General features: G+C 36.8%; 1 protein-coding gene across 4 annotated transcripts in view; it reads left to right on the top strand.

The window, feature by feature from the left end:
• The window catches only part of LOC134674334 (uncharacterized), a 121,048-nt gene that overhangs the window by 84,785 nt on the left and 10,531 nt on the right, over positions 1 to 25,732 (top strand). For 3 of the 4 annotated variants that reach the window (XM_063532368.1, XM_063532369.1, XM_063532370.1), the window contains 9 exons: positions 704 to 856; positions 10,002 to 10,132; positions 13,784 to 13,858; positions 22,650 to 22,803; positions 23,565 to 23,726; positions 24,780 to 24,879; positions 24,959 to 25,097; positions 25,316 to 25,488; positions 25,646 to 25,728. In XM_063532368.1, coding sequence (XP_063388438.1) covers positions 704 to 856; positions 10,002 to 10,132; positions 13,784 to 13,858; positions 22,650 to 22,803; positions 23,565 to 23,726; positions 24,780 to 24,879; positions 24,959 to 25,097; positions 25,316 to 25,488; positions 25,646 to 25,728 — 1,170 coding nt within the window. The remainder of the gene's footprint in view (positions 1 to 703; positions 857 to 10,001; positions 10,133 to 13,783; positions 13,859 to 22,649; positions 22,804 to 23,564; positions 23,727 to 24,779; positions 24,880 to 24,958; positions 25,098 to 25,315; positions 25,489 to 25,645; positions 25,729 to 25,732) is intronic. The other variant, XM_063532372.1, reaches the window with a different exon arrangement.

The raw sequence follows: 25,732 nt of genomic DNA, 5'->3' as shown, positions 1-25,732 counted from the left end.
TTCGTTTACCAGCTTTGATTACAGGCTCTGTAAACGCGTCGTCTTATTTGAATGTAGGCGTAATTGTGTATGTGTGCTAATTTGGTCCGAGAATTTGAACGGTAATGTTCCTAAAGGCGGTATCCATGGTTATATATGATCGCAGTTATAAAAGCGTTAAGAATGAACTGTACTATACATGTGTTAACATATAGGCACGTATAAATCTTACTCTGCCTCGAGCTGTAATGTTGGTCATTATTCAGACCTGGTTGGCCTGCCAACTACAGACGTTGAGCAAAACTAATGATATAGTTGCCAGCCATTAGTGAACATACGTGGAACATACCTTATGTCGCTGCTAATAAATGATGATAGTATTAGAATGGATATTAATTACACCTAGAATACGTACCTGCTGAAGTAAAATTTTACACTAAGTACCTACCTGAGTGGTAATTGTACAAATCGAGACGATTTCGCGAATGGCCCTGTCTCCCAGTCCTTAAGACTTCGCTCAATAACTGGTGGTGCTATACGGCGAGGAAATACGGCCAGCCTTCTGGGCATCCTGCCCGTTGACGTTTTAGGCCAAATTTTTTTCTATAGGTTAATCTATCCTCTTTCAGATGCGAGAACCAAGATAGATCTGAAAGAAATTATAGACCTTAGTAAATCCGATTCCTGGTAACTTAATGCTTAAATTGATTACATATTTCTCCAGGTATACAGAGCAGTGAGCTGCTACTACATCGTGGAATCCCGGACGGTGTACCCCAACTTCTGGCGTGTGATCAACCTCATCCACATCCTGCTGATCCTGGCCCACTGGTTCGGCTGCTTCTACTTCCTGCTGTCTGAAGCTGAGGGCTTCCAGGTATGTGCCATAAGCCCGATTTAGACGATGCGAGAACTCGCATGCGAGTTTCGTACCATTGCGGGTTTTGATTGGTCGGTTGAATTGGACGTAATCCACAGTGCGCAATGTAACTAAAATCGCATGCGAGTTCTCGCGCCGTCTGACTCAGCCCTTAATCATCGATCCAATACAGTTTTAATAACAAAACTTACGTGAGACACAGATATATGAAATATATTAAGAACGGGTCACTCACGTATTTTAAGACAAGACAAGACAAATTATTTATTTGTAAACATAGGTAACAATGTTGGATAGGTACAAAAAGTATTTAAGAACGCTATGTTTCGCCGACAGGCATACAAATTTGAAATTAGGTATACATATACCAATTAAATTACATTATTACAAGGAAATATACTTAACTAAAGAAATTAATCAGTTATACAATAACTTAATCATAACGGCGCGTAATTATTTATTAAAATCTATTCATATTTTTATGTCAATAAGTCATGCATATATACAATACTTATATTCACTAATTACTTACAAGCTAATTTAAAGTGTCACCAAGAAACTCTGGCAACGAATAATAGCACTTAGAAATTAATAAATTATTCAAGTCATTTTTAAACAAGTGCAATGGTTTCATTCTTAGAGCTATAGGAATTTAGTTAAAGATCTTGCTCGCCAGACAAAACACACTTTTCCGCATTAATGCAGTCGAAAAACGCTCGACATGTTTCACTCCGTACATGAAATCGAAAAAACTCCGTTCATGAAAAAAAACATTAATAAATCCAATACAGTGTTTTAGACTTTAATGTCCAGAATGGTTCGGAACAAAAAGAAATAATTTTAAGGGCCACTTGCACTATTCATTAACCTGGGGTTAACCGGTTATACGAGTTACCGTGGTTACCAGTACAATTTGACATTGGGTTAACGGTTTAACCGGTTAACCCTGGGTTAGTGGGATGGTGCAAATGGCGTTAATTGAATTGAACCAACACTTAAATTTGATTATCACGACTTTAGTTTCATTTTAACGACAGTTTAATGGCTTCCACGCAGACAAAGTCGTTAACAGAGGGCCTACCGCGAACCAAGTACGACGTGTTGCCTCTCTGTCGCACTTATAAATTCGTCCTATAGTGTGACAGGGAGGCAACACGTCGAATGTGGTTCGCGGTAGGCTCTCAGAGGTCGTCGTTTGATCCCCACTGAAAGCTACACGTGTAGATGAGAGTAAAACAGGCAGATTCGAATTTACACTGACGTCAGAATGATATCATTCAGAGGGCGCGTGAAGCCAGGAGATAGGGAGAAATACTGCAATGTTCTGCCGTCAGAGTGCAGCACTAATTTGTTTAGTAAACCATAGAGTAACTTATACATACTAGGCCTTAAACAGTTTTTTACAAGTTTTCACTATTGACATTGATGCACCAAGGCGGTTTGTTTACAGGTGGCCTATCGCGAAACGCGAAAATGGTAATTTCTTTATCTGCCTTTCTATCGATCAAATAAGCACGAGTGATAGAGAAGCAGAAACCGAACTTTCGATTTGTTGTGTTTCATGGCTCCTCTACACGATGGGCCAGCGCCGGCCACTCCAAGGGACACAGCCATGCGGTAGAATGAAATAGCAATATCAATTGCTCCCTCTAACGCATAAATGCGTCCCTTGGAGTGGCCGGCGTTGGCCCATCGTGTAGAGGAGCCATCAGGGTAGGTCATGTGATTGACCTAGTGACGTAATATGTGTCGTTGATGATGTCAATGAAGTTTGTTTACTGTATGTGCTAGTGGGGCGCCGCCTACGCAGAGCTTTGCCTAATATTCCATATCAGAAAAGAATAAAAATATATGGAGTCGCGCGAAACTTGCGATGGGGGATTTACAATCGCAGGGGTTTAACTCAATAACCCCAAAAGTATACTTCTGATTAAATATCGCTAGTCAAATCCCTCGGCTATATTACAAGATATTTTAAACTAAAATTATACTGCTATGGTATGCAGGGTAAGGATATACAATTGAAATTAAATGAAATATAAATAATTATGCTCTCGTATTTTTTTCTATCGAGCCAACTTTAACTTTTTCAAGTTTTGCTTAGAGTCTGCCCTCACAATTGTCTATTGTTTACGAGTATTTTTTTAAAGCCTTGTTTAAATCATGTAAACATTCAGTATAAAACCGACACTTAAACTCCTCTTCAGATACCGTGCATTTCGCTCGTACTTGTCCGTACATGTATTGGCACATTTGGCACGAACGAGACGCACGATAACTAAATGACATCATTCTGACAACATTCTGATGTCAGTGTACGTTCGAATTGGCCTGAAAGTAAGTGTCAAACGCGATCGAAGTCAATTGACATCAATATTTTATGAGTTGGGACCCTCAAGCCTTCCGGGACTCAAAGTAATATAATTTGGTGGAACCTTGTCCAAGGATACCAAATATTACATGATATCGTGATATTACTGCTTTACTATAAAATAAAATATACGAGCACTGGGGGGACATGTTACCTTTTTTTTAACTCATTTCCGCTAGGTAGCAAGTCGGAACATTACGGTAAAGAGAATATTATAACTCATTTTGATATAATACATAGATGTAAATAACATCAAATCGAGGTTTATTTTTAATGCTAGATGCCACTCACCTATAGTAGATATATGATTATTCTGTTGTCATTTAAAAATATTAATCATAATTTTTTTACCTTGTAAGTAGGTACATATTTATGAAAACAAGGATAGGTATAATTTTGTATATCAAATTATATATAGGTACGTACCTGTTCCCTTATACAATTAGAGGAAAATATAATTATTTTATTAAATATTTTGTGTTATTTTATATTAAATACTTAGCTTTGGCAATTTTTCTTTAGTTTATATATGACATCTATTTCAATTTACATTTGTATTTATGTTCTCTATCTATCTTATATTTATACTACGTATACTTATTTAGTACTTGGATTTCTTATCTTAATCTTTTAATATGACTTCATGACCTCTGTGAAACAATATAGTTAGTATAGTTTGTAGGTATTAAGTTTGTATAGTTACTTATATTATTGAGTTCCGATCGTTGACGATAGCTATGGGAATACAAGATTGAAGGTAGACGCTTGTGTGCCGATGATTGGACCCCGACCCATTTTCCCGCAAGATTGATAATCTTGATGTACATAAGATGAAGCAATAGTCGTTTATGGAACATAGTCTACCTATTTTGGGTTAAGTATTTGATTTATATTATGTTACAGTAAAGGCGTAGAGGATGACTCACGTTAGACCGGGCCGTGTTCGAACCGGAGCAGGGCTCGGAACCGGTATTTTTTTTTTAAACCCCGATATAGCCCAATATTTTGACTTATTTTATGCCCTTTACGTAGGACTGAATCATGTATTTAGGTAACAACTTTGTATTATTAGGTTGTCCCATTAAAAATGAAATAAGAAATCAAAGAACGAAATCGAATGTAATACCTAATACCGGTATTTTTATATGGAGCAAATATCGGTTTCCGACCCCTGAACCGGAGCTTCCGGCGCTTACTTTTCTATGACATGACTGGCGATCACGTGATGCTTTCCATAGAAAACGATACGCCGGAAGCTCCGGCCCGGATACGGCCCGGTCTAACGTGAGTCATCCTTAAAACCAGTTTTTATTGAAAACGCGTATTCCCTACTTAAAACGAGTTTTCCATATCGTCTTACTTAAAACGCGTTTTCTCTAGTGAAAACTACGCATTTTTCCTTAAAACCTAGTACAAAGTGCTTTAGTAGAAACTAGTTCTGCTCAAGGCAATTGCTAGACGTACAATATATAATTAAAAAAGGGCTTAATTTATTATGTTTTAAGCGCAGACGTCTGCTAGCGAAGTTATAAATTTAAAATTAAATAAAAAACTGAAAAATGCATCGGCGCGAGCGAAGATCAACCTTGTGACCTTTCATCAAGGCCTACATACATAAAATACATGTTTTACTTTTCACTGATTCCTGTTATGGTACACGAAGGCTCTAGAATAAGTCAACGAGTAGGTACTTAAAGAAAAATACAGTCCGCGATAAAAGTTTGTATCGAGTTTATTTTTTTAGTTTATCTATTACTCGTATCGATTATTTCTTACACTACCTGTCATTTTAGACGGCTTTTGTTAGAAAGGTGCCCTGTTTAATCAAAAGCTTGTAACTTGTAATATAAGTGGAAGTCCCTTTTTGACAGCTTTTGTTATTTACAAGTTACAAGCTTTTGATAAACAGCCCACTGGTCTACATGGTCTACATTTTATTGAGACTGATCGTTTTTCATTTGTTTCTCGCAAAGTTTCTATATGAAGTTACACGCAGTCAGTGTAAAGGAGTGTTTAAATTGGCTCCCGATCTAAATTCGGATTCCAATGTTGATGGTAATCAGCTGTGAGTAATGCCCGACGCGGTTAGATTTGGGGCTGCGGAAAGCGATACGTACGAGGAAATGCTATACATATTTGTTTGGAAACACTTGTCGTAATTTTTTAATTATTTACTTTTAAATAATAAAGGATTATTTACCTTTTACATATAGGTAACAAATTAGATGGCAGTTGAATTAATTTATTAGAAAGAAATACATATAATCACACAATCGAAACTAAATTTATATGTGCCACGCCACGAAATGGCCTCATCTCAGCATGCTGCTGGCGACTTTGAGCGCTGATCATCCTCAGAAGAATCACGGCAGGTAACAAGGAACAAGCCAAAAGACATGAGACATAAAATAAACAGAAATAAATTACATAGCTATAAGCGCTATAAGTAATCGCCAGATTATTCTGTTGAAAAGAGCCATCTTTTCTTGCCAATTTTGGCAGTTGTGTCAAATTTTCAACTGAAAACTTAACTTTAAACGGAGCGTTTCAATATAACTACAGTTCATTCCAGTTTAAATGCATTTGAAACGACAGCTTAGCATTGAAACTACTGGTCATTAAATGCTGTCTCTAGCAGGCCTATTCGGATTTTACAATTTGATTATGGTTTCTTATTTTGATACGATCTTGAGTTGTAGACACAACTCTCGTATCTCACGCACGTCAATAAGTGCGAGCGAGATGCCTTATGTTACTTCTGGTTGCATTTTTTCATCACTAATGAGTGTGAGCCGCGTACGCTGATTAGTCCTGTCAGATGATGACTCAAGATTGTATCAAAATGGACCTGGGTAGGTATGTCCTTAATGGACATGGGTATGTCCTTAAACTAAGGCCACCCAACAGAGGGCACAGCGTAATAATAATTTATCATCTCGATCGAATCTGGAGCAGCCCAACCTGGGGACGTACCTCCACTATACAGAAGACTACAGCCATAATAGCACTACTACTTACTCTGTAGTTGTTAGGTTGTTACATCTAGAGCTTCTTGTGTTTCCTGAACCCTGACGGTGAGCTGAGGGGTAAACAAGTTTTCCAGTACTCCCAAGACTGAATTTTTATAAGCTTGTAGGGTCGACACAAAGTTGCAAGCGCCCATATGGGTGTAGGAGGAGAGGGCAATAGAGAGTACTCTCTCCTGGCCGGTGTTATGCCTGGGGACCGAAGTCCACTGAGATTTAGTTTATATAGCAACTAACATTTGGAACTCTGTAAGCGCGATGTAGGTTTCTGCCAAATTGCGTTCCTGCTCCCTAACGCCATCTGTTAGATTTTTGTGGAACGACGTTGGCAGTGACAGCGAGAGGAGACGCCACAGGTGGCTGCTTAACATCATTCGATCTGCACGCTTGTTTGCTACCGCCGTGCTATAAAAAAGTTGAAAACCATATCATATTGTTGAAGCAGAATCAGCTAGGGTTTTAATTGATAGTCGTGGGTAGTCAGCAATATAATAGATGCTCACAGCCAAGTAATTAACCCGCGTTTAATAAGCTATTATGATGGAGTTTTAAAACGGATTTTTTTTAACTACAGGGCTGTTCATAGGAGCTAAGAAGGGGTTGTGTTTATGTTAACATTTGTAAGCGATGCTGGTAGCTGATCGGTAGGCGTGTGGGTTGAAATCATGCAGGATTCGTAGCTAGTATCTAATGAGCTTTAAGGGACTTATTTCACTTCATCAGAGCCCTACTCTAAAAATGGTACATTGGGTTCACTTGGAAGGCTGGATTATATGGAAATGGCAAATATCTATAAATCCAGAAGCTTCATACTTTAGCAACACTTAAGGATGACTCATGTTAGACCGGACCGTGTCCGGAGCGGAGCTTCCGGCGCATCGTTTTCTATGGAAAACATCACGTGATCACCTGTCATGTCATAGAAAAGTAAGCGCCGGAAGCTCCGGAACGGACACGGCTCGGTCTAACGTGAGTCATCCTTTACGCTTCTGCAACGCTTACGAAGGTATCTTGCGCACTGTTTTTACAGTTCGTTTAGTAGATATTTGCCTTTTTCAAAATTATCCCTATTTCGAGGTTAACCCAATACAACTAAATACCGTAAAATGGGGTGAGTTGGTGAAATTTGACTTTCAAACCTCGATAAAATTTTATTTTTACATGTGAAAACTGAATGGTGTATATAATAAGTGGTTCGGACGTTTGTATTTTATTTTGGGTAGTACCATTTCATAACTTTTACGATAAAGAGGAACGGGTGTTCCCTCACCCCGTATTAGTGCCTCGTATTTGGGGTGAGAGGGTTTTTCATACAAAGGTGATTTTGGAAGATTGTTGGATCGATTTTTTTTATTATGCGTATTACTATAGCCCCATTTTAAATTGGAATACATTACTTGTGTAGCAGTAGCCTTAAAATCCCTTCTCACCCCCCTCTCAAACCTTCTCTCCCCATTCATAACCCAACTCTCCCCGCGAAACCTACTCACCCCGTTTTACGGTAGTCGTTTAGTATATTTGCCAGTTTCAAAATTATGCAACTTACCTTAAATTATATTGCATAGGACCCATCTGAAACTAAACAACCAACAAGCTTATCCCACTTTCAAATTCGTAATTTTTTTTAAATACTCATTAAAACAGGACGCTGTAAGTAGTTGTTCCCACACGTTATGCGTTTAAAACGGAATAATCTAAATGCAGTATTAATTGCCCGTCACGTCTAGAGCCTCAGATGATCGTAGGGTACTTGGGTAGCCAGCAACGTAATAGGTGCTCACTGCCAAGTTAATTAACCCGCTTTTTTCTTGAACTCTACGTTTTTGTCTGATGGTTAGCGGTCACCGTAGTCTGTGGGCGCCTGCAACTATATCATAATATTATATCGAATAAGAATATAGTAGACATTGTTTAATTGGCATTCCCGTTTTTGCGAGATTCAAAGTCTGTACTCGACGCTCGAAACCCTTCATAGCCTCTAGCCGCCCATACGTCAAACCTTGCCAAGCAAAATGAAATTTTATTTTGTCAACACAAAGTTCAAATTAGAATGGAACAGGAGACCTTTTTATAGGTCTCTGGGCGGCTAGAGGTTAATAAGTAGGGTACTAAATTGTACGTCAATTTTAACTGTGGATTTATTTTCTTTGGGCAATACAACTTCTCTTTTACTTTGTATTTGGTATACCGTAACGTCATTTAGTATTGCATGTCAATCCTTATTGTCAACTTAACTTATTTTTTATATCCTGGATGTAAATGTATGGAATTTTCTTCATGATAAAAATGAATCTGTATTAGGCGAATTGTGCTTGACTTGTATTTGATAACATAATAATAATTTTGTTTACGCAAACCTACTTTCATTTATAGTCTATGTCAATATTAGGAATCACGCCGAGTTGGTAAACAAAGACTAAATTATGGTAACATTCCATTTCTAACCGCAGCTGCACTACCGGTACTGAACGCGTGTCATTGTCAATTTCCATAGTACAATTGCTGTGCAAAAACAGTAACGCAGCTGCGGTTAGAAATGGAATGTTACCATTAGGATGAATATTTAGTCGTATTTGATATGTCTCTTCAATAAAATAAATAATATACATAAACAAACAAGTAACTTACAGAGACTAATATATCATACAACCCTCCTTTAGACACGCAATTCACACAAACTCATGATTAATTTCTTTCCTGACAGATTACACGGAGCTCGCGAGTTACCTCGAAAACTATACCGAATATCTACCTCGTACTTCGTGTATATGAGAAAGCATTTCGCAGCTGTCAAGAGTTACTCTCGTAACTCTTATCATAAGTAATCTGTAACACTAGTCGTGTTCAATCGACGATATAAATCGTAGGCTCCAATGGATAGACGTTACGTGACAATTTATTGTACTATCGAGACATCTTTCTTTAAGGAAATTTACGGTTTATTAAGTTTTCATTTTCCATGTATTGGAGCTGAAATCATCGTGATATGGTTGTAATTTGATGGTTTTAATTCTGTTATATGTGTACCCTGTGCCTACTTAATAGAAATATGTCATTATACCGATAAAATGATAATTTCTAGCGTAATGTACGTTAGAAATTATTAAAATTAGAAATTCTCAGTAAGCAAGATAAACCTGTGTTTAATAAAAAAATATTTTCTGCGAGAATATAAGCCTACAGGAGAAATTAGGATTATGTTTTCTTATAATTTTCCTTGGATTTTTCTCGGTAACATTCAATTATGTCGCATACTTATTCATAATTAGTTAATGAAAACCGGCGGAATACTTGCTAATAAAACTCAAACATAATTTGAATAGCTAACTATAATATAAGTATATATTATGCAATTTTCTTCAATATTATACTAAGCAATGTACTCTTCTACTTACCTGCTACTCAGGACTTTAAAGTATCCAATATCTTTAGATTTAAGACTATAGGTACGTGCTTTATTCAGGAGTCATAAGGTACTTCTTGATCATAGCGCTTATATTGTAACAGTACCGTACTAGTAAAAATCTAAATATAATACAAAAGTAAATTATTGTAGAATAATTTTAATATGTCACCGATGAACATATCCCCGCCGGGACAACACGCAGTGTAAGTGTTATTTATACGTCATAATGTCATAGAAGTTTGACATTTAAAATGACACTTACACTGCGTGGGCTATCAAAATCGTTGTAGACTTTTTACAGTCTAACTCTAGTAACTAATTCCAATATCTCTTCCACAGGGTGACTGGGCCTACCCCCATCGGCCTGGAGACTACGCTACGCTCACCCGCAAGTACCTGGGATCCCTCTACTGGTCCACCCTCACACTCACCACCATTGGAGACCTCCCCACTCCAGAGACCAACGCCGAGTAAGTATTTACTTAACATAGAGTCATATGTAGTATGTAGAGCAGTGAATAACATTTTAATATGTATAGTGCTAGCATTTCAAACTAAAGAGTATAAACTTAAGGAACTTCTTACTAGTTGCATGTAACGACCGGAATATCGTAATATTCAGAAGTGTCAGTGGCATAGGATAAAAGGTCGTTTTAGACATAAATCTTGTGTCAATGGCAAGCCGGTTAACGAATTTACAGTTTCGCAATTTCACAGTAAGTTATAATCCACTCAGAAGTAAGAGAGGATGTGTCTACTCTGAATTGATGAATGGAAACTCGAAACTACTTGAAAACCAGCACTCCGCATAAAATTTTCGGATCCATGATAAAATTAACTTTTTAGGTAATATTGAGGCAAACATTGTGATTAACAATAATAAAAGTTATTATTGTAACATGATGTAGATAATTAACAAGGCTCTCTGGGATATAAAGTAGCAATTACCGCCCGCCGAACGACCAACAAACGACTAACAAAGAGCTGCTTCCGAGGCTGAAAGTTACAATTTTACAAGTTACAACACCAACAACGTTTAAGCACTTGTGAAGTGTTTAATTTAATTTACCTGTGCTTTTACTTCTTGCAAAAGCTTCAGTTACCTACCTGCAAAGATAACTGATCATTAAAACTTTGCAGACGGATCAGATTTCTCTACAGGTGACTGGTATTTGTAATTTTTTTAAATAGGTCGCTGGCTATAGAAATATTTGTACATATTGTGAAATTGGGTAGGATAAACACTAAGCACGAAGTTCACATTAAATAGTGTCCTAGTGTTCATTAGCTTAGTTCAGTACCTCATCATCATCATCATCATTTCAGCCTATATACGTCCCACTGCTGAGCACAGGCCTCCTCTCATACGCGAGAGGGCTTGGGCTATAGTCCCCACGCTAGCCCAATGCGGATTGGGGACTTCACATACACCTTTGAATTTCTTCGCAGATGTATGCAGGTTTCCTCACGATGTTTTCCTTCAGTTCAGTTCAGTACCTACGAACTGTAATTTTGTTGATTATGAGCAATGACAAACAAATTATTCAAAATTGCAAAATTCATCATTCATCAATTGTACATCAGACAAACATCAAAAATTTTATAACGCCTGTGTTCTGTTCTGCCATTTATTTACTCCGAAGTATTTGCTAACAAGCCGAAATTAATTCACAAATGGCTCTTTAAGAATTCAGAATTAAAACGCAGTTTAGAACAAGGGTGATTACGGAATACTTCCCAATTTTAATTGGATTTCCTTAACGACTAATAACGTTCGGTTCATTAAAAATGCTGTATATTTTATAACGGAATTTAGAAAATATTTCAATTATTTGTTTACTAATGATCCTTTGCTGCTTCATCGGGTTTATGATTGGTAATCCGAATTCGAATACTTTCCTCAAAGCATGTTTTTAAATTCGCAAACAAGTAGGGATTGGTCCCTTCTTATGCCATATCTGTTTCATGATCGGATGACTGTTTAATATTAAACACGAAAGGAGATTACTTTTCTTAGAGAGATATTTGAACGCAGCATTCAGTAATAAATTGTACTCCATTGGAACAAAATTGGATTTCGAATGATCGTTATTAACCATACGAAAATGTAATTACGGTTTTAAAAGATGGTTAATGTGTAATCAGTATTTTAGGAAAATGTTCATAAAATTCTTTGTTTGATTTCAAATTCTCTTTTATATTTTTTTTAAAAGGATTTACTGTTTGATCTTAAAACAAAAAAGTAACATCAGGGTTTTTATATATCATGGATAATAAAATAAATTTAAACATTTTTATATATGAAATTTCATGACATAGTACAAACAATATTTACCCAAAAAATCTCTAAAACAAATCTTGGCTTGGAATAAATAGGTTTGTGACACACCCGTAAAACTCTTATAGGTCATATAAATTCTTACTTTATGTGTTCAGGAAATGAATAAAAGATTTTCAGCATGCATTGTAGACTGCATTCATTATATAGAATGTAGAAACACGAGTAACGTAAAGAAATGTATACATTTTAAAACCGATCTCTACCATCATTTTCTATTAAATTTAAGATTTGATGGCAGTAAGTACCTACCTACCTTAATAAGTCAATTATTATAATGAAGTATTTACTGAAAATGTTTATAATAAAATGTAAGTAGGATACCTACTATTGGATTGTTTGTATGAAAAAAACATGTAACTACTAAAGGCTCGTTACCTCTAGTCATATTAATCATGAGAACCTTTTTTAATAAGAGAAAATCCCCATTCATTTTTTTGTAATTAATTTTGTATTAGTTTTGCACAGTGATATTTGTAAAAATCGTCACAAATATGAGAAACTCGTGATTCTGAGACAAAAAAAGTAAAAGGTACCTAATAAAGACTAAAAGTTTTTGCGAAATCGCCTTTAAATTTAAACCCTAGATTTTACCTCTAGCCTCTGGCGTCAGTGGGCACAATAAATTCAATAGCAAACTAATCTGACCCAGTAACTGTGTCGCCATGCGGTGTTGTGTACAATGAGGCGTTTCTTGGTCGGAAATCACGGGAGCTTTTCTGTACTGGTGCGCTGAATTTAGATCATATCTAGGGTTGAAATAGACTAACGATAGCTACAGATTTTACATTCGTTTTTACAAAGTGAAACAGATTTTCCATGGCAAATTCCGTGAATTTGAAATGAGGGTTTATTCTTCCTAGTCTGTATCTGTAGAAAAGGCGTTTCACTTCATTTGATGTATAATATGCGCCTCGTAGTAAATACACCTTATATATTAAATATTACCAGCACATAAAAATTCGCTGTAGCTCCGTATTAACAGCCCGTCTAAAATAAGTTTGCAGCACGTTTGCAGCTACTTACGTACTTAGCGATAAAATATCGCTGCGCCAACATAAACGGCATGAGGTTGGACGGGGTAAGAGAAACATTAGGGCAAGAGAAGGACTAAGTAGGGATCATATTGCCCCGAGCAAAAGAAACTATTTCGCCTACCCCACATGGTCTTACCTTAATTAAGCCATAAGGTCCATTAGAATGGAGACTGCTTCAGCATAGTTATTCCAGCGTGGACGCGGGCGCCTAAATAAATGCGTGACATATCGTACGTTCTCAACGGGACAGTAATGGTAACATTCCATTTCTAACCGCAGCTGCACTACCGGTACTGAACGCGTCACTGTCATTGTTTCCATAGTAAAATGAACAGTAGTGCAGCTGTCGTTGGAAATGGACTGTCACCTTAATGCGGTAATGATAGCTGCAAAATTCATCAAGGAAGTCCATAGTCAACGCTGCAGCAGTAACGTTCCAACAGTAATGGTGCAGATGGCCTACCGCGAACCACGTTAGACGTGTTGCCTCTCTGTCGCACTTGTAAATTCATACGTAAGTGTGACAGGGAGTCAACACGTCGAACGTGGTTCGCGGTAGGCCCTCTGAGGACCGTCGCTATTCGAATTTACTTGTAAAATTCGTCTAAGTGTGGACGCGTTATTCAGACAGGAATGCATGCAAAAATGTTAACTCTAATTATGTGTAACTTATGACTAGTTAGTACTAATATAGCTGTGGTTCACCGGCGCCATGTTTCGCATTAACACAAATGTATATGTGCTAGCACGGCAGGCGGCCCCAAATTTCTGCCGCGACGAGGGCTCAAGTCCCGCCTTCTGCAGTTCAAGTCTAACCGAGGGTATGTCCAGCAAAACGCACGCGATTGGTCAGATCATGGTTAACTTAATAACAATAATAACACGCTATAGCTTCAGTAAGAAGTACATATACTTGGAAAAATTCGACCTATGCCGCTGTGGCTCGGTGGCCGAATGGCCCAGGCACCTGCCGCGATAGCAGAGGACGCTGGTCCGATTCCAGCCTGGGGCACTGGAGGCCTTGGTCACTTTTTCTTAGTACCTATATGACATTAGTTCAGGTTATAACACGCTATAGGATTTTAAAATAAACAAATAATTTAGTACACAAAAGGATGCTTCCAAGCTATTAATTTTATCCAACAACACGCATCTTACCAGCTAGCATCAGTTGCGTTCTCGCGCGTGACTCCATTCATCTACCGCGATTGCAAGGACTTGTGCGCGAGAACGAAACTCATGCAAGCCAGTCTGATTTAAAAAAAAAAATCTTATTTTTTATGTAGCAATTTGCTAGTAGCAGATATCGGTTGTAGCATCAAATTATTATCCTTGTAAATCTACACGAGATGCAAATATGCTATCCACATCCGATGTCATCCTTATAAGGACTTTCGTTTTGACTATGCTTCGTGTGATTGTTCTTCAAGATTTTTTTTTGCTTTGCCAAACCTGGAATACCTCTAAGAGTCCTGTCACAGCTAAAACCACGGATTTTTTGTCATAATCGAAGCATTTATTACAATTATTAATTTCATTTTATTGGATCTAAACTCCATCGCCAAATGCAAATTTAAATAACATAATTAACCGACGCTATTGTCTCTCCAGGTCACCAATAAAGTCGATTTCAAGGCAATTTAAACGGATAAATATAATATCAAATGAAGCCTGCGGGCAGCTTTGTTCAAAAATTAATCGTTTTCCTGAATCTCGATCTGATAAAATTAATGATCCGATTTATTTCGGTGTAGTGGTGTATAAAAGCCTTTGTAGCTTGTCATAATTCATCTCGACTGTTTAGAACAAGTCTGCTGGGGATTAGCCGGAAATTAATATCAATTTTATATCAAATATTAAACATACATTCTGGAAATACTCAACACATTTTCTTTTACCTATGTTTAAAGCTATCTTATTGACTAAAATAGGTTATAGAAGTTGACAATTTTCGATTGCAAAAGGAAGAGAGAATGTACCTACACCTACCTAATACTTAAGACACGAAGCCATTGCTTTAAATATAAATAAATTAAAATAAATATATAATTAACTCAACATCTTATTCAAAACTTGTATACAAAACTCGTCTTAGGTTCATTCTTTATTGTTTTTCATATGATGAACGCTAAATTCACGAAATATCTCAACGAATATTATTACACGTTCTGAGATCAACAAAATATACCGGCAATTTCCTTTTCAAGTCTTGACACAACTTTTTGTAATCTTCTAAGAAAACTGCGCGCCCTGCACGCATTTTGATAACAATAAATCTACGAAGGGATGTACGAAGAGCCTCATTTTAAGACGATAAATAACGATGTAGGGTCAAAGGCCTTCCTAACTGTCCGGAGTTACAGAACATGTCCGTGAAATATAACCTCAATGTAAATTTCATAGTTTTTGATAAGGGTCGGCCTCATGTCAGCCTTTTTACGTGACCATGATTTTCAAATTTGCTACCTCAACTTGTGTCCTACTTATTTCGGCAAATGGAATCAAACCAATTAATTTCTACACTAACTTGGCAGGCAACAGAATTTTGACGTGCCACCATAAACGTTAAATTACCCCGATTATCGGGTATTTTTTTATTTCGTTCCCAGGCCGGACGACCCGATAGTCGGGATCGTGGTACTACAGCTTTATATGACGAAATTGTTGTGGCCTGGCGCGGATGTCTTGTTTGCCTGGTTGGCAATGAATGTGTTAAACTACAGTGAAATGAAAATTATAATAGCACTGCGACACTTTTGCCACTACAAAGTTGGTGCACAGAGTTAGCTTTAGACGGATTCTCAGATTAGGTTGTTTGGATTAAGGCGGTCTTGTATTCTATCATAACCGATGCAATGTCTGGAACTCGATCGATACGTAAGATTGTCCCCCAATCCCTATTAATATTACAAATGCGAGTAACAGTCTGTCGCTTAAACCGCTGAACCGATTTAGATAAAATTTTGTATGGAGGTAGTTTGATGCTGAAGGACATAGGATAGTTTTCATCTTCATCATCATCCGATACAGACGTAGAAGCTAGTTATTTATAAGTATGTTTATTTATGACAATTATCGTTTTTCTGTAACAATAATTCATCGCAATAAAGTTGTTTACTATCTCGCCAGGCTATAGAAGTGCGTAGAAACTTGTTACCAGATAATAAGGAAAAGCGAAACGTGAAGAAAATTTCCTTGACGCGGACTCGCCAAGGGAACGGTTAGTGGGACTATAAACTCAGTTTCGTACCGCAGAATGGACTTAGACACAGAATAAATAATAGTACTAGGTACAGAAGACTCACTCTGTAACAAAACGCGTCTGTTACGATCAGCACAGATATGGCCGCTAGGTGGCGACAGCGCCACGCGCGGCTTATGGCTTTCCCCAAAATTGGGGTGGAACGGATGTACTTTTAGCTACCTGTAGCAAAGCGACGAAATCGCGGAGTGAGCCACGCCTGACTTAGATGTACTTGAGCTCTTGAGTACTTTGTCTATTTCTTTTAAGCTAGTCTTTTATATTACATGTTTCAATCACTGCCAGTTCTGGTAAATAATGCGATAAAACTTACACAAGATGCTCTCTCGAACTTACGCATGATGCTGAGTAGAGCAATTTAGATGCTGGCTGCCACAAAGACAATGGACGGCAATAAACTTTACCTCAGCTAACCGTTTTTTTTTTCAATAGGTACCCACCCACATTTCATCACCTGGTCGCCTGGGTGACGTTTTTAAACGATTTTCGCCATACACTAAGATACTTACACAGATAAACATCCAATAATTATTCATTTTTCTATGTTATAATGTAAGTATACCTGGTCAAGCAAATCTTGTCAGTAGAAAAAGGCGGCAAATTTAAAAAATGTTGGTGCGAAGGATTATCGTCCCATAGAAAATTTGAATTTCGCGCCTTTTTCTACTGACAAGATTTACTTGACCAGGTATAGGTATCACTAGACAAGTATACATATATATTGATAGATATCTTTTCATACATATAGGTAAGTACATGTATTTGTATATCTGTCGCAGTAAGATAGATATAGCCGTTATATAGTTATAACCCTAGGGATATAATTATATGACGTAACATAGTTATACGAAAGCGATTCACTACTATCTTACTAGGTATATAACTATAATACGCCATTAGTTTAGTGATATAGTTATATTACTGGATTAATTTTAGTGAAATAATTGTAAGTAGGAGTGCAGCGGTGCGGCGGAGGTATAGTTATATCCCTAGGGATATAGTTATATGCCGTATAGTACGTAACTACGTATTATAATCATATTCCTAGTAAGATAGTAATTGTAGGTATTAGGAGTGCGGCAGTGAGGCGGAGGTTTAGTTATATCCCTAGGGATATAGTTATATGCCGTATTGTAATCACATTCCTAGTAAGATAACTATTATATATATTTTCATGCTGCTATTCTTAAGGGTTTATGAGGCATTGCGATCGATTCACGAAAGCTGGCGCGAGATTTGACAGAATTTCAATGAAAATAGCTGTCACTCAGTAGAAATCTCGCGCCAGCTTTCGTGAATCGACCTGTACTTTTACGTAATATTGCTAAAAAGTATTATACGGCATATAACTATATCCCTAGGGATATAACTATACCTCCGCCGCACCGCTGCACTCCTACCTACAATTATTTCACTAAACTTAATCCAGTAATATAACTATATCACTAAACTTAATCCAGTAATATAACTATATCACTAAACTAAAGCCGTATTATAGTTATATACCTAGTAAGATAGTAATGAATCGCTTTCATATAACTATGTTACGTCATATAATTATATCCCTAGAGTTATAACTATATAACGGCTTTATCTATCTTACTGCGACATATCCACATTATCGATATCCTCATAAAGGTTATTTATAACAGCCATTTTCTCGCATTACTAGCGGAAATGCCATCCCGTCACTAATATACTTACGTAGACGCCGACATTGGAACGCGTAGTCTATTAAATTTCAAAGCACAGGGGTATTAATCCAATCCCTTTGAAGCTCAGGCGAGTCGAACGCTTATCCAAACCAGCGTAAAAGTGGTATTCGATTACCGCATAGTGGTTACAGACTTTAAGACCAATAATTTATACTGATCCGTCGGTCACGATGGACTCAAGAGCTATGAGAATATATGACAAGGTCACATAACGCAAAGCAACGATTAAAGACGATATCAATGAGGTTTTTCTTAGAAATGCCCTGATAAACACTGAGTACCTGAGACTTTTAATAAGTATTTAGCTGAAATTTGGTTCAGCTTTGAGTAATAATAATAATGCCTTACAGCATAATATCGAGAAAATAAGAGTATGATGTGAAAAAGAAATAAATCACTTGAGTTTGGGCAAATTCATACCACGTTAAAAGACCAGTGAAATTGCATAATTTTACCACTAAATACTTACATATTTGGCCAAAAAATATTAATATAAATCAGTAAATCTATCTTGGTCATAAAGTAGGCTATGAATGATGTTTAAAAACCTTCAAAAAGCCTTAATTAACGTGGTGGTGACGTAAGGCACGCTAACTTTCTTCAATATCCGGACAGGCTTCGAACGCCTCAGGGAAATTTTATTAAACCCTTAATGTCCGTGGCGACATGGCTCGGAAAATACTGCCGTGCACGGCATATTGATCTCTAATGCAACGGACGTATACGTGAGTTTAACACATAACTAAAAAGTAGTGTTCTTTGATAACTAACTCTATGCTGTTAGCAAGTACTATTAGTTATTCTGTGCTGTTAGGTCCATTTTGCTGTGATGCTGTGATTAGTGTGATTCGGTGGCCTATAGCTTAGCCGACTTTATGTACAATAGGGAAAACTGGATTTTCAAAATCAGTCACTTGAGTAGGTTGATAAACTGAGTTATATTTTTGTAGTACTTATTTACCTATATAACTTTATGTGTTGAACTCTAGTCAAAGGTCGCTTACTATAAGGACGAGATTTGCTTGAATCTTTATACGAATAACCTGTAAAAGCGTCCTTATGGTAAGCGACCAAGTTGGACTTTTACTTGGAAACGACACATATATAAATATGTACATACATAGATATCGTAAAACTAGTGTAACCAATTTACCTAATAGTCCCCAAAATTATAATTGGGTCAATATGCCTTTAACATAAAACTTTAGATAATAGGTAGCTAGGTACCCACCACATATACACCGTGTTTTTGATTTCCGTTAATTTCAGGGGTGCATTCCTGAGCTTAAATCAAGTAACTTTCTCAAAGACACCGATATTCTAATTAACTCCATTTCGGAGATAATCAATAATTTATTTTTTTCCTATAAGGCCTCTACAAGCGTGTACACTTGCCTTAGGGCCGGTTTACATACTGATTAGTGTTTAGAATGAGTTCATGCATTTGCTACTAAACCTAAGTACAATCTCGGTCGATCGATGTTCGAAATGACATTGATATGTCACAGATTTCAATTGTTTGGTTGAGTTAAATGTAATGCCCGTGTTACAACAACGCTATATGCTACATTTAATTACTTTTTAAACTTAATTTTTTTTTTCAAAAAAAGCAAAAAAAAATTTTTTTTTGAAAATTAACCATGCCCTTTAGTACTCTTAAACGTACTTAACCATACCCCGAAGTTAACGGAATTCAATAAAAACACGGTGTATATTCTAAGTGCATACGTAAGTCCCTAAATGTCATATTCTACATTTCTACGTGTGAACATGATAAACATTAATATTATAACAATTTTTAATCTGTAAATACGTAGAATAAAACTTTTGATGTACAACTTTTTACTTTTTGCCGCCGACAACTGGGCTTTAACATTTTTGTAACAATATCTACATTGTTGGTTGCATGGAATATTTATTTACACCTGAAGCCTAGCATTACCCTCATTAACTGAAAAGGGCTTTTGGGAAATTCGGGTCCATCTTTTTCCGTATAATAGTATCATGTTATTAAATTACTTAACAAACATAATTAATTCTGGTTTTCTGTTCGGGTTCCTATACCTAAATATCAAATTATTTGTCTTTCAAAATTGCGAAATTAAAACACAAAAAAGTGGCAAATATTGTAGGTACGTAAATAATTAAAATACTTACCTACAAGTTTATAAGTATCACATCAACTCTTTCTTTGTAATATTTCCTGTCTTGTGAATTAGGCATCTTTAAATCGCAAAGCCACAAACAACGTAAAATCTTGATACCTGAATATCAAAATTGCCTAAAAACGTATGTAAAAAAATCTCCTCCTACCGTGGCATGCAAAATACAATATATACTAAGTTACATTTGCGACACAACTAGACATAGGTAGGTACTTACGTTCTTTAACTTATTCATCTTCTTTCGTATCGAGGTTTCTTAAACAACGAATGCCCAGAAGACATCGAACTACTTACCCATTATCTTAAGCATCAAGATTTTTAATTACAGATTCCGGCAAACGGTAATGTCGACATCTGAGGGCCTACCGCGAACCACGTTCGCCGTGTTGCCTCTCTCTCGCACTTGTAAATTCGTACGTAAGAGTGACAGGGAGGCAACACGTCGACAGTGGTTCTCGGTAAGCCCTCTGACAAGTCAGACGCCATCTTCCATTTTCAGCTCAATTAAATTCATTTGTTTTACTCCCTCGATGTCTAAGACTCGGTCGTTGTAAAAGATACGACGCTGCTGTTTTGTTTATTAGTCATTTTGGTTTAAGACCATTAATAACCGCCTCGAAACCGGTTTTACATACAAAGGTATTTCCTATTTTCCTCCCTGGATACTAACATTATTGAAAATATTTTTACACAACTTGATGTATTTTAATCATAGCTATGCCCGACCGTTTGATTTTTTCGATTTCTTAATAACCTATTATAAAAGTTAGGCGCGAAAAACTGGTTTTATACTAATTTTTAAAATCCCCTAACACTTAAGTAAAAATTGAAAAAAAAAACATAAGGCATAGCTATGTTTAAAATACATCAAATTGAATAAAAATATTTTCCATACATAACTAATGTCAATATACAGGGAGGATAATGACGACTACGTTTGTACGGAGAATCGATCTTCCCTTATCCTCTTAAGCCAAAGCTTAAATATTTAAACAAAATTATATTCATAAAAAGATGTTGCCTTGCCGCTGCTGTTTCATAATTTAAATTATAAACATGTTTCCTTGCGTTCAAAGAAAATTAAGATTATTCTTTATCTTCGTGTTCTCCTTTGTGGTTCTGGTTTAAATTTAATTATAATAATAAAAAGATTGAATCACTTATATTTCTATATATAAATTTAATACACCCATGATCTGACCAGTCGCACCGTGTTATAACCTAATAATGTAGGTATTGTGTACGTCTTATAATATCCTGTTAAAATATTTCACACTTGGCTGTTTCTTTCAAAATGACCGTAGGCAGTCTCGAAAACATCAAGAATTGGACAAAAACCAAAGAAGTTGTCTAAAATTTACTTCAACTCCAATAACCAAATGTTAATGGAAAAGGGTACCGTCCACAAAAGGACACCGTTGACAATCCGATTATTTACTTAGCGGAAAAGGTCCTGATTCAGTATGTACTTTATATAGATTGAATACATTACGTTTAACTTGGTCCTTTCACAATCGGCTTATCTTAAGTAACAATGAAGTAAAAAAAAAAAGTATGGATAACCTTACGTTCGTTTGGCACATCGACCGCTATGAGCCTTGTGCGCCTTTGCAGAAATCAAAATATAAGAGAGTGATGAATTAAAAATAATTTTACCTTAACCACAATTTCTCTGACTACCTGAGGGAAGGGTTCCACTGTGACGTGCTTGTGTCCCATCTGATTAAGTACCTATCAAAGTACTAATAGTAACACTCGTAATTTTATTTACTGTTGGGGACCTTATTGTTTTTACAATATAATTTACGAATAGTTTAACAGAGTGAACGATGGTACCTGATTTGCAACAAAATATTACAAACGCCAAGAAACGAATTAATAATATAAAATATAGCTGTGCTGTGAATATAAATTGGAAGGAAAACAGCCCATGTGAAGTATTTATACTCTTAAAATGGCGGCGGCAGAAATTTGGAGGCTGTTCGCTTCACGGCGACAAACTTTGGGTAACAACGATAAATGTGACTAGTTCTTTCATGAAATTGTCTTTTTATTTGTTCTTTTTCCTTTACTCATCGATATCGAAACTGACGCGGAGTTTTTGAAAGTTTTCGAACAGCCTTCATTGATTGTAACCGCCATATTGTAATCGTATCGTTTCCTATCTGTATATGCTTTGGGGTGTTTTGTATATTTGCAACTGTTCGAAAACTTTGCACTTTATTTTTTTTTATCACAACTATTTGTAGAAACCTTCTTTGTTATTCAATTATTCCACTTTTTTTCAACATTATACTCATCTTTGTTATTCTTTAAAAAAAATAGACCTTTTGCATCTAATAGCCTAATAAAATTACATTCAAAAGCGTCTTCAAAATGTCACTAATCATTTTAGCATCAATAGTTAACCTTCTTTCATCTTGCTTATCTATTTCATACTGTATAATGATGATTTTCGTGTCTATTTCAGATACGTGTTTACAATAGTAAGCTACTTGATCGGGGTGTTTATTTTCGCTACCATTGTTGGACAAGTGGGCAACGTCATCACAAACAGGAATGCCAACAGGCTGGAGTTTGAGAGACTGCTTGATGGTGCAAAGACTTACATGAGGCACCATAAGGTAATTAAGTTTAACCAATTCACATTACCTGGACCCGGGTATGTCCTTAAACTACGTCCAAGACCACCGGTGGACGGGCAGCAGCGTCCCTCAAATTCGGTGTACTCGACTGTGATCGCCAACCCGCCTGCCAAGCGTGGCGATTATGGTATTCACCCCCCATAAGGGGGAGGCCTATGTTCAGCAGTGGACGTCTTATGGCCGAGATGATGATGATGACTTCACATTCGCCACTTAAACTAAACGGTAAGGAGACGAGGAGAGTGGTTTAGGCACTAAGAATGCAACTATATCAATAATTCATCAAGAAATCACTAATCCGGCAGACTAAAAATCTGCACCTTGCGCAGCTGAAGCAACAATTAGGCAAACACTTTTTTCTGAATTTCATCATTATTAATGTCGTCTTGAATTTTAACATAATATTTAATTTCATAGGCAATAATAGACATAATTGATTTTTAAAGTACGGTCAACCACAGGCACTTACCTGACGCTAATCTCAGTACCGGCATCGTGTTGTAAAATTATTAAACCTCTTCGTAAAGGCAGTTACCGTTAAATTAGCATAAGAATGTCAGACTATGAATAAATTGTTTTTTTTATTTAATATTTTCGCCTGCTAACGCGTTTCTTTACAATTCGAAATACAGGATACCAATATTGATAAAGAAGCTGCGGATAGTGTTATTACTGATCTAAGCTTCTGAACGCTTCTTTTAAATGCGAATAGTGCCATTCAATATGTTTTGTCTGTGTAGGTTCCAGGAGGCATGAAGCGGCGGGTGCTCCGTTGGTACGACTACTCCTGGTCGCGGGGCAGAATACAGGGCGGTGGTGACATCAACACAGCCCTAGGGCTCCTGCCTGACAAGCTGAAGACGGAGCTCGCATTGCATGTCAATTTGAGCGTTCTAAAAAAGGTAATTTGTGAGATACACCGCCTACAATAAGTAAGCTTTTATGCAATAAAGACTAGAAATGCACCGGATATCCGGTTACTATCCGGTATCCGGCCTATCCACCATTATTTTACTATCCGGCCGGATACCGGATAGTGAACTACTATCCGGCCGGATAGGAACCGGATAGTAACATTGCTTGATTTCGGAGTAAACAAATTGGATTAAAAAACAGACACGGTCTTAATCGTACTTGTTTATTATTTTAAAACAATTTTAATCCACTGACTTGCACGCGCACTCATTTCGAACCCAGAAATGAGTCCGCGTGAACGTTCACTAGGAAACAGGTCAAACCTACAAAATGCGCACCTGAAAAACCGGAATGTAGGTATAGTTCCGCTGGCTGAATATTCGGCGGGCGGATACCGGATATTCGTCCGATGGTCAGGCCGAATATCCGGTATCCGGTATCCGGCCAAACAACTATCCGTTGCATCTCTAGTAAAGACATATTTATAATTTTAATGAGCTTTCAACTAGGGACTATTCTAATCGAACACGACCCGCGAATTAAAATACAGTAACTTTGTGCTCTAATGATTCTTTGATGCGGATTTTACTTGCTTTTTTCTCGAAATTAGGTAGCAACCTATAATGGTCATAATAATTACAAATAGACCGCCTTTTGCTTTATTTTTATTGTGAATTTGTTTGACCTTGCTTACTTATTTTTTATGATTTGTAAAGTTTTTTTTTTTCAAAATCAAAAACTCTGCGATTCCATAAGGGCGACAGTTTCTTTAGAAATGAACTATAGCTGGTCAAGCTTGTCAGTAAAAAAAGGCGCGAAATTCAAATTTTCTATGGGACGATATCCCTTCGCGCCTACATTTTTCAAATTTGCCGCCTTTTTCTACTGACAAGATCTGCTTGACCAAGTATACTTAAATATTTTATAGGTCTGTAAGACAGTACCAGTTATTTAATTTTTCTCATTACATTACTTGTTTAAACTGTTTTTAAATCATATCCGACTGACCCGCAATAAAAATAATGATTGCAAATTTTCAGGTTACAATTTTTCAAGAGTGCCAACCAGAATTTTTGCATGACCTCGTATTAAAGATGAAGGCCTACATTTTCACCCCGGGGGACTCGATCTGTAGGAAAGGTAAGCGTGTTACGGAATGAGCATTATTTTTATGGATTCCGTTTTTGGAAATAACATTATTTTTTAATGTTTCCTGCAGGTGAGGTTGCCAGAGAGATGTTTATAATAGCCGATGGCATATTGGAGGTTATATCAGAAACCGGACGGGTCCTCACAACTATGAAGGCAGGAGACTTTTTTGGTGAAATAGGAATTTTGAACCTAGATGGACTTAATAAGTGAGTGTTTGTTATTATTCTCTGATATAATAATTTACAGGTTTTATGTGAATATGAACATAGTTTTTCAACTTATAAGTTACGTGACTTAATACGTAGGTACATATAAAATATACATGGTTTTTTGTACAGTATTATTCATAATATCTGTTATGTTACCACTGACTGCTTATAAGATTTATTGCGAATTTTCACCAAATTTTACTTGTGAACTATAGGCGTACAGCAGACGTACGTTCCGTGGGATACTCCGAGTTATTCTCGCTTTCTCGAGAAGACGTACTGGCAGCGATGAAAGACTATCCAGAGGCACAAGACATTTTACAGACTTTGGGAAGGAAGAGGCTACAAGAAGTAAAAAGCATGTCAAGGCAAAAGGTCAAAGGTAAAGGTAATATCGCAGAGAAATCAACTACCGCAATAGCTATCAAAACATACAGTTTCCTATCTACAAACCAAGAACAAGTAATCAGCTCCAGCTTCCGCTATCTTTGGTGAGTAATGAATAAAAAAACTCAGCATTACTAATATAAATTATTTTCAAACAGGAGACATCAGCCCTGATAAAGGTGGAGATGACAAAACGTCAAAAAGAATAGTGCACAAACTTCGCAGTGATGTCAAGGTACCTGTAA

Source organism: Cydia fagiglandana, chromosome 20, assembly GCF_963556715.1.
Source record: "Cydia fagiglandana chromosome 20, ilCydFagi1.1, whole genome shotgun sequence".
NCBI classification, from domain to species: domain Eukaryota; kingdom Metazoa; phylum Arthropoda; class Insecta; order Lepidoptera; family Tortricidae; genus Cydia; species Cydia fagiglandana.
The sequence above is the reverse complement of the archived record's forward strand: the minus strand, read 5'-3'. Positions and strand labels throughout refer to the sequence as shown.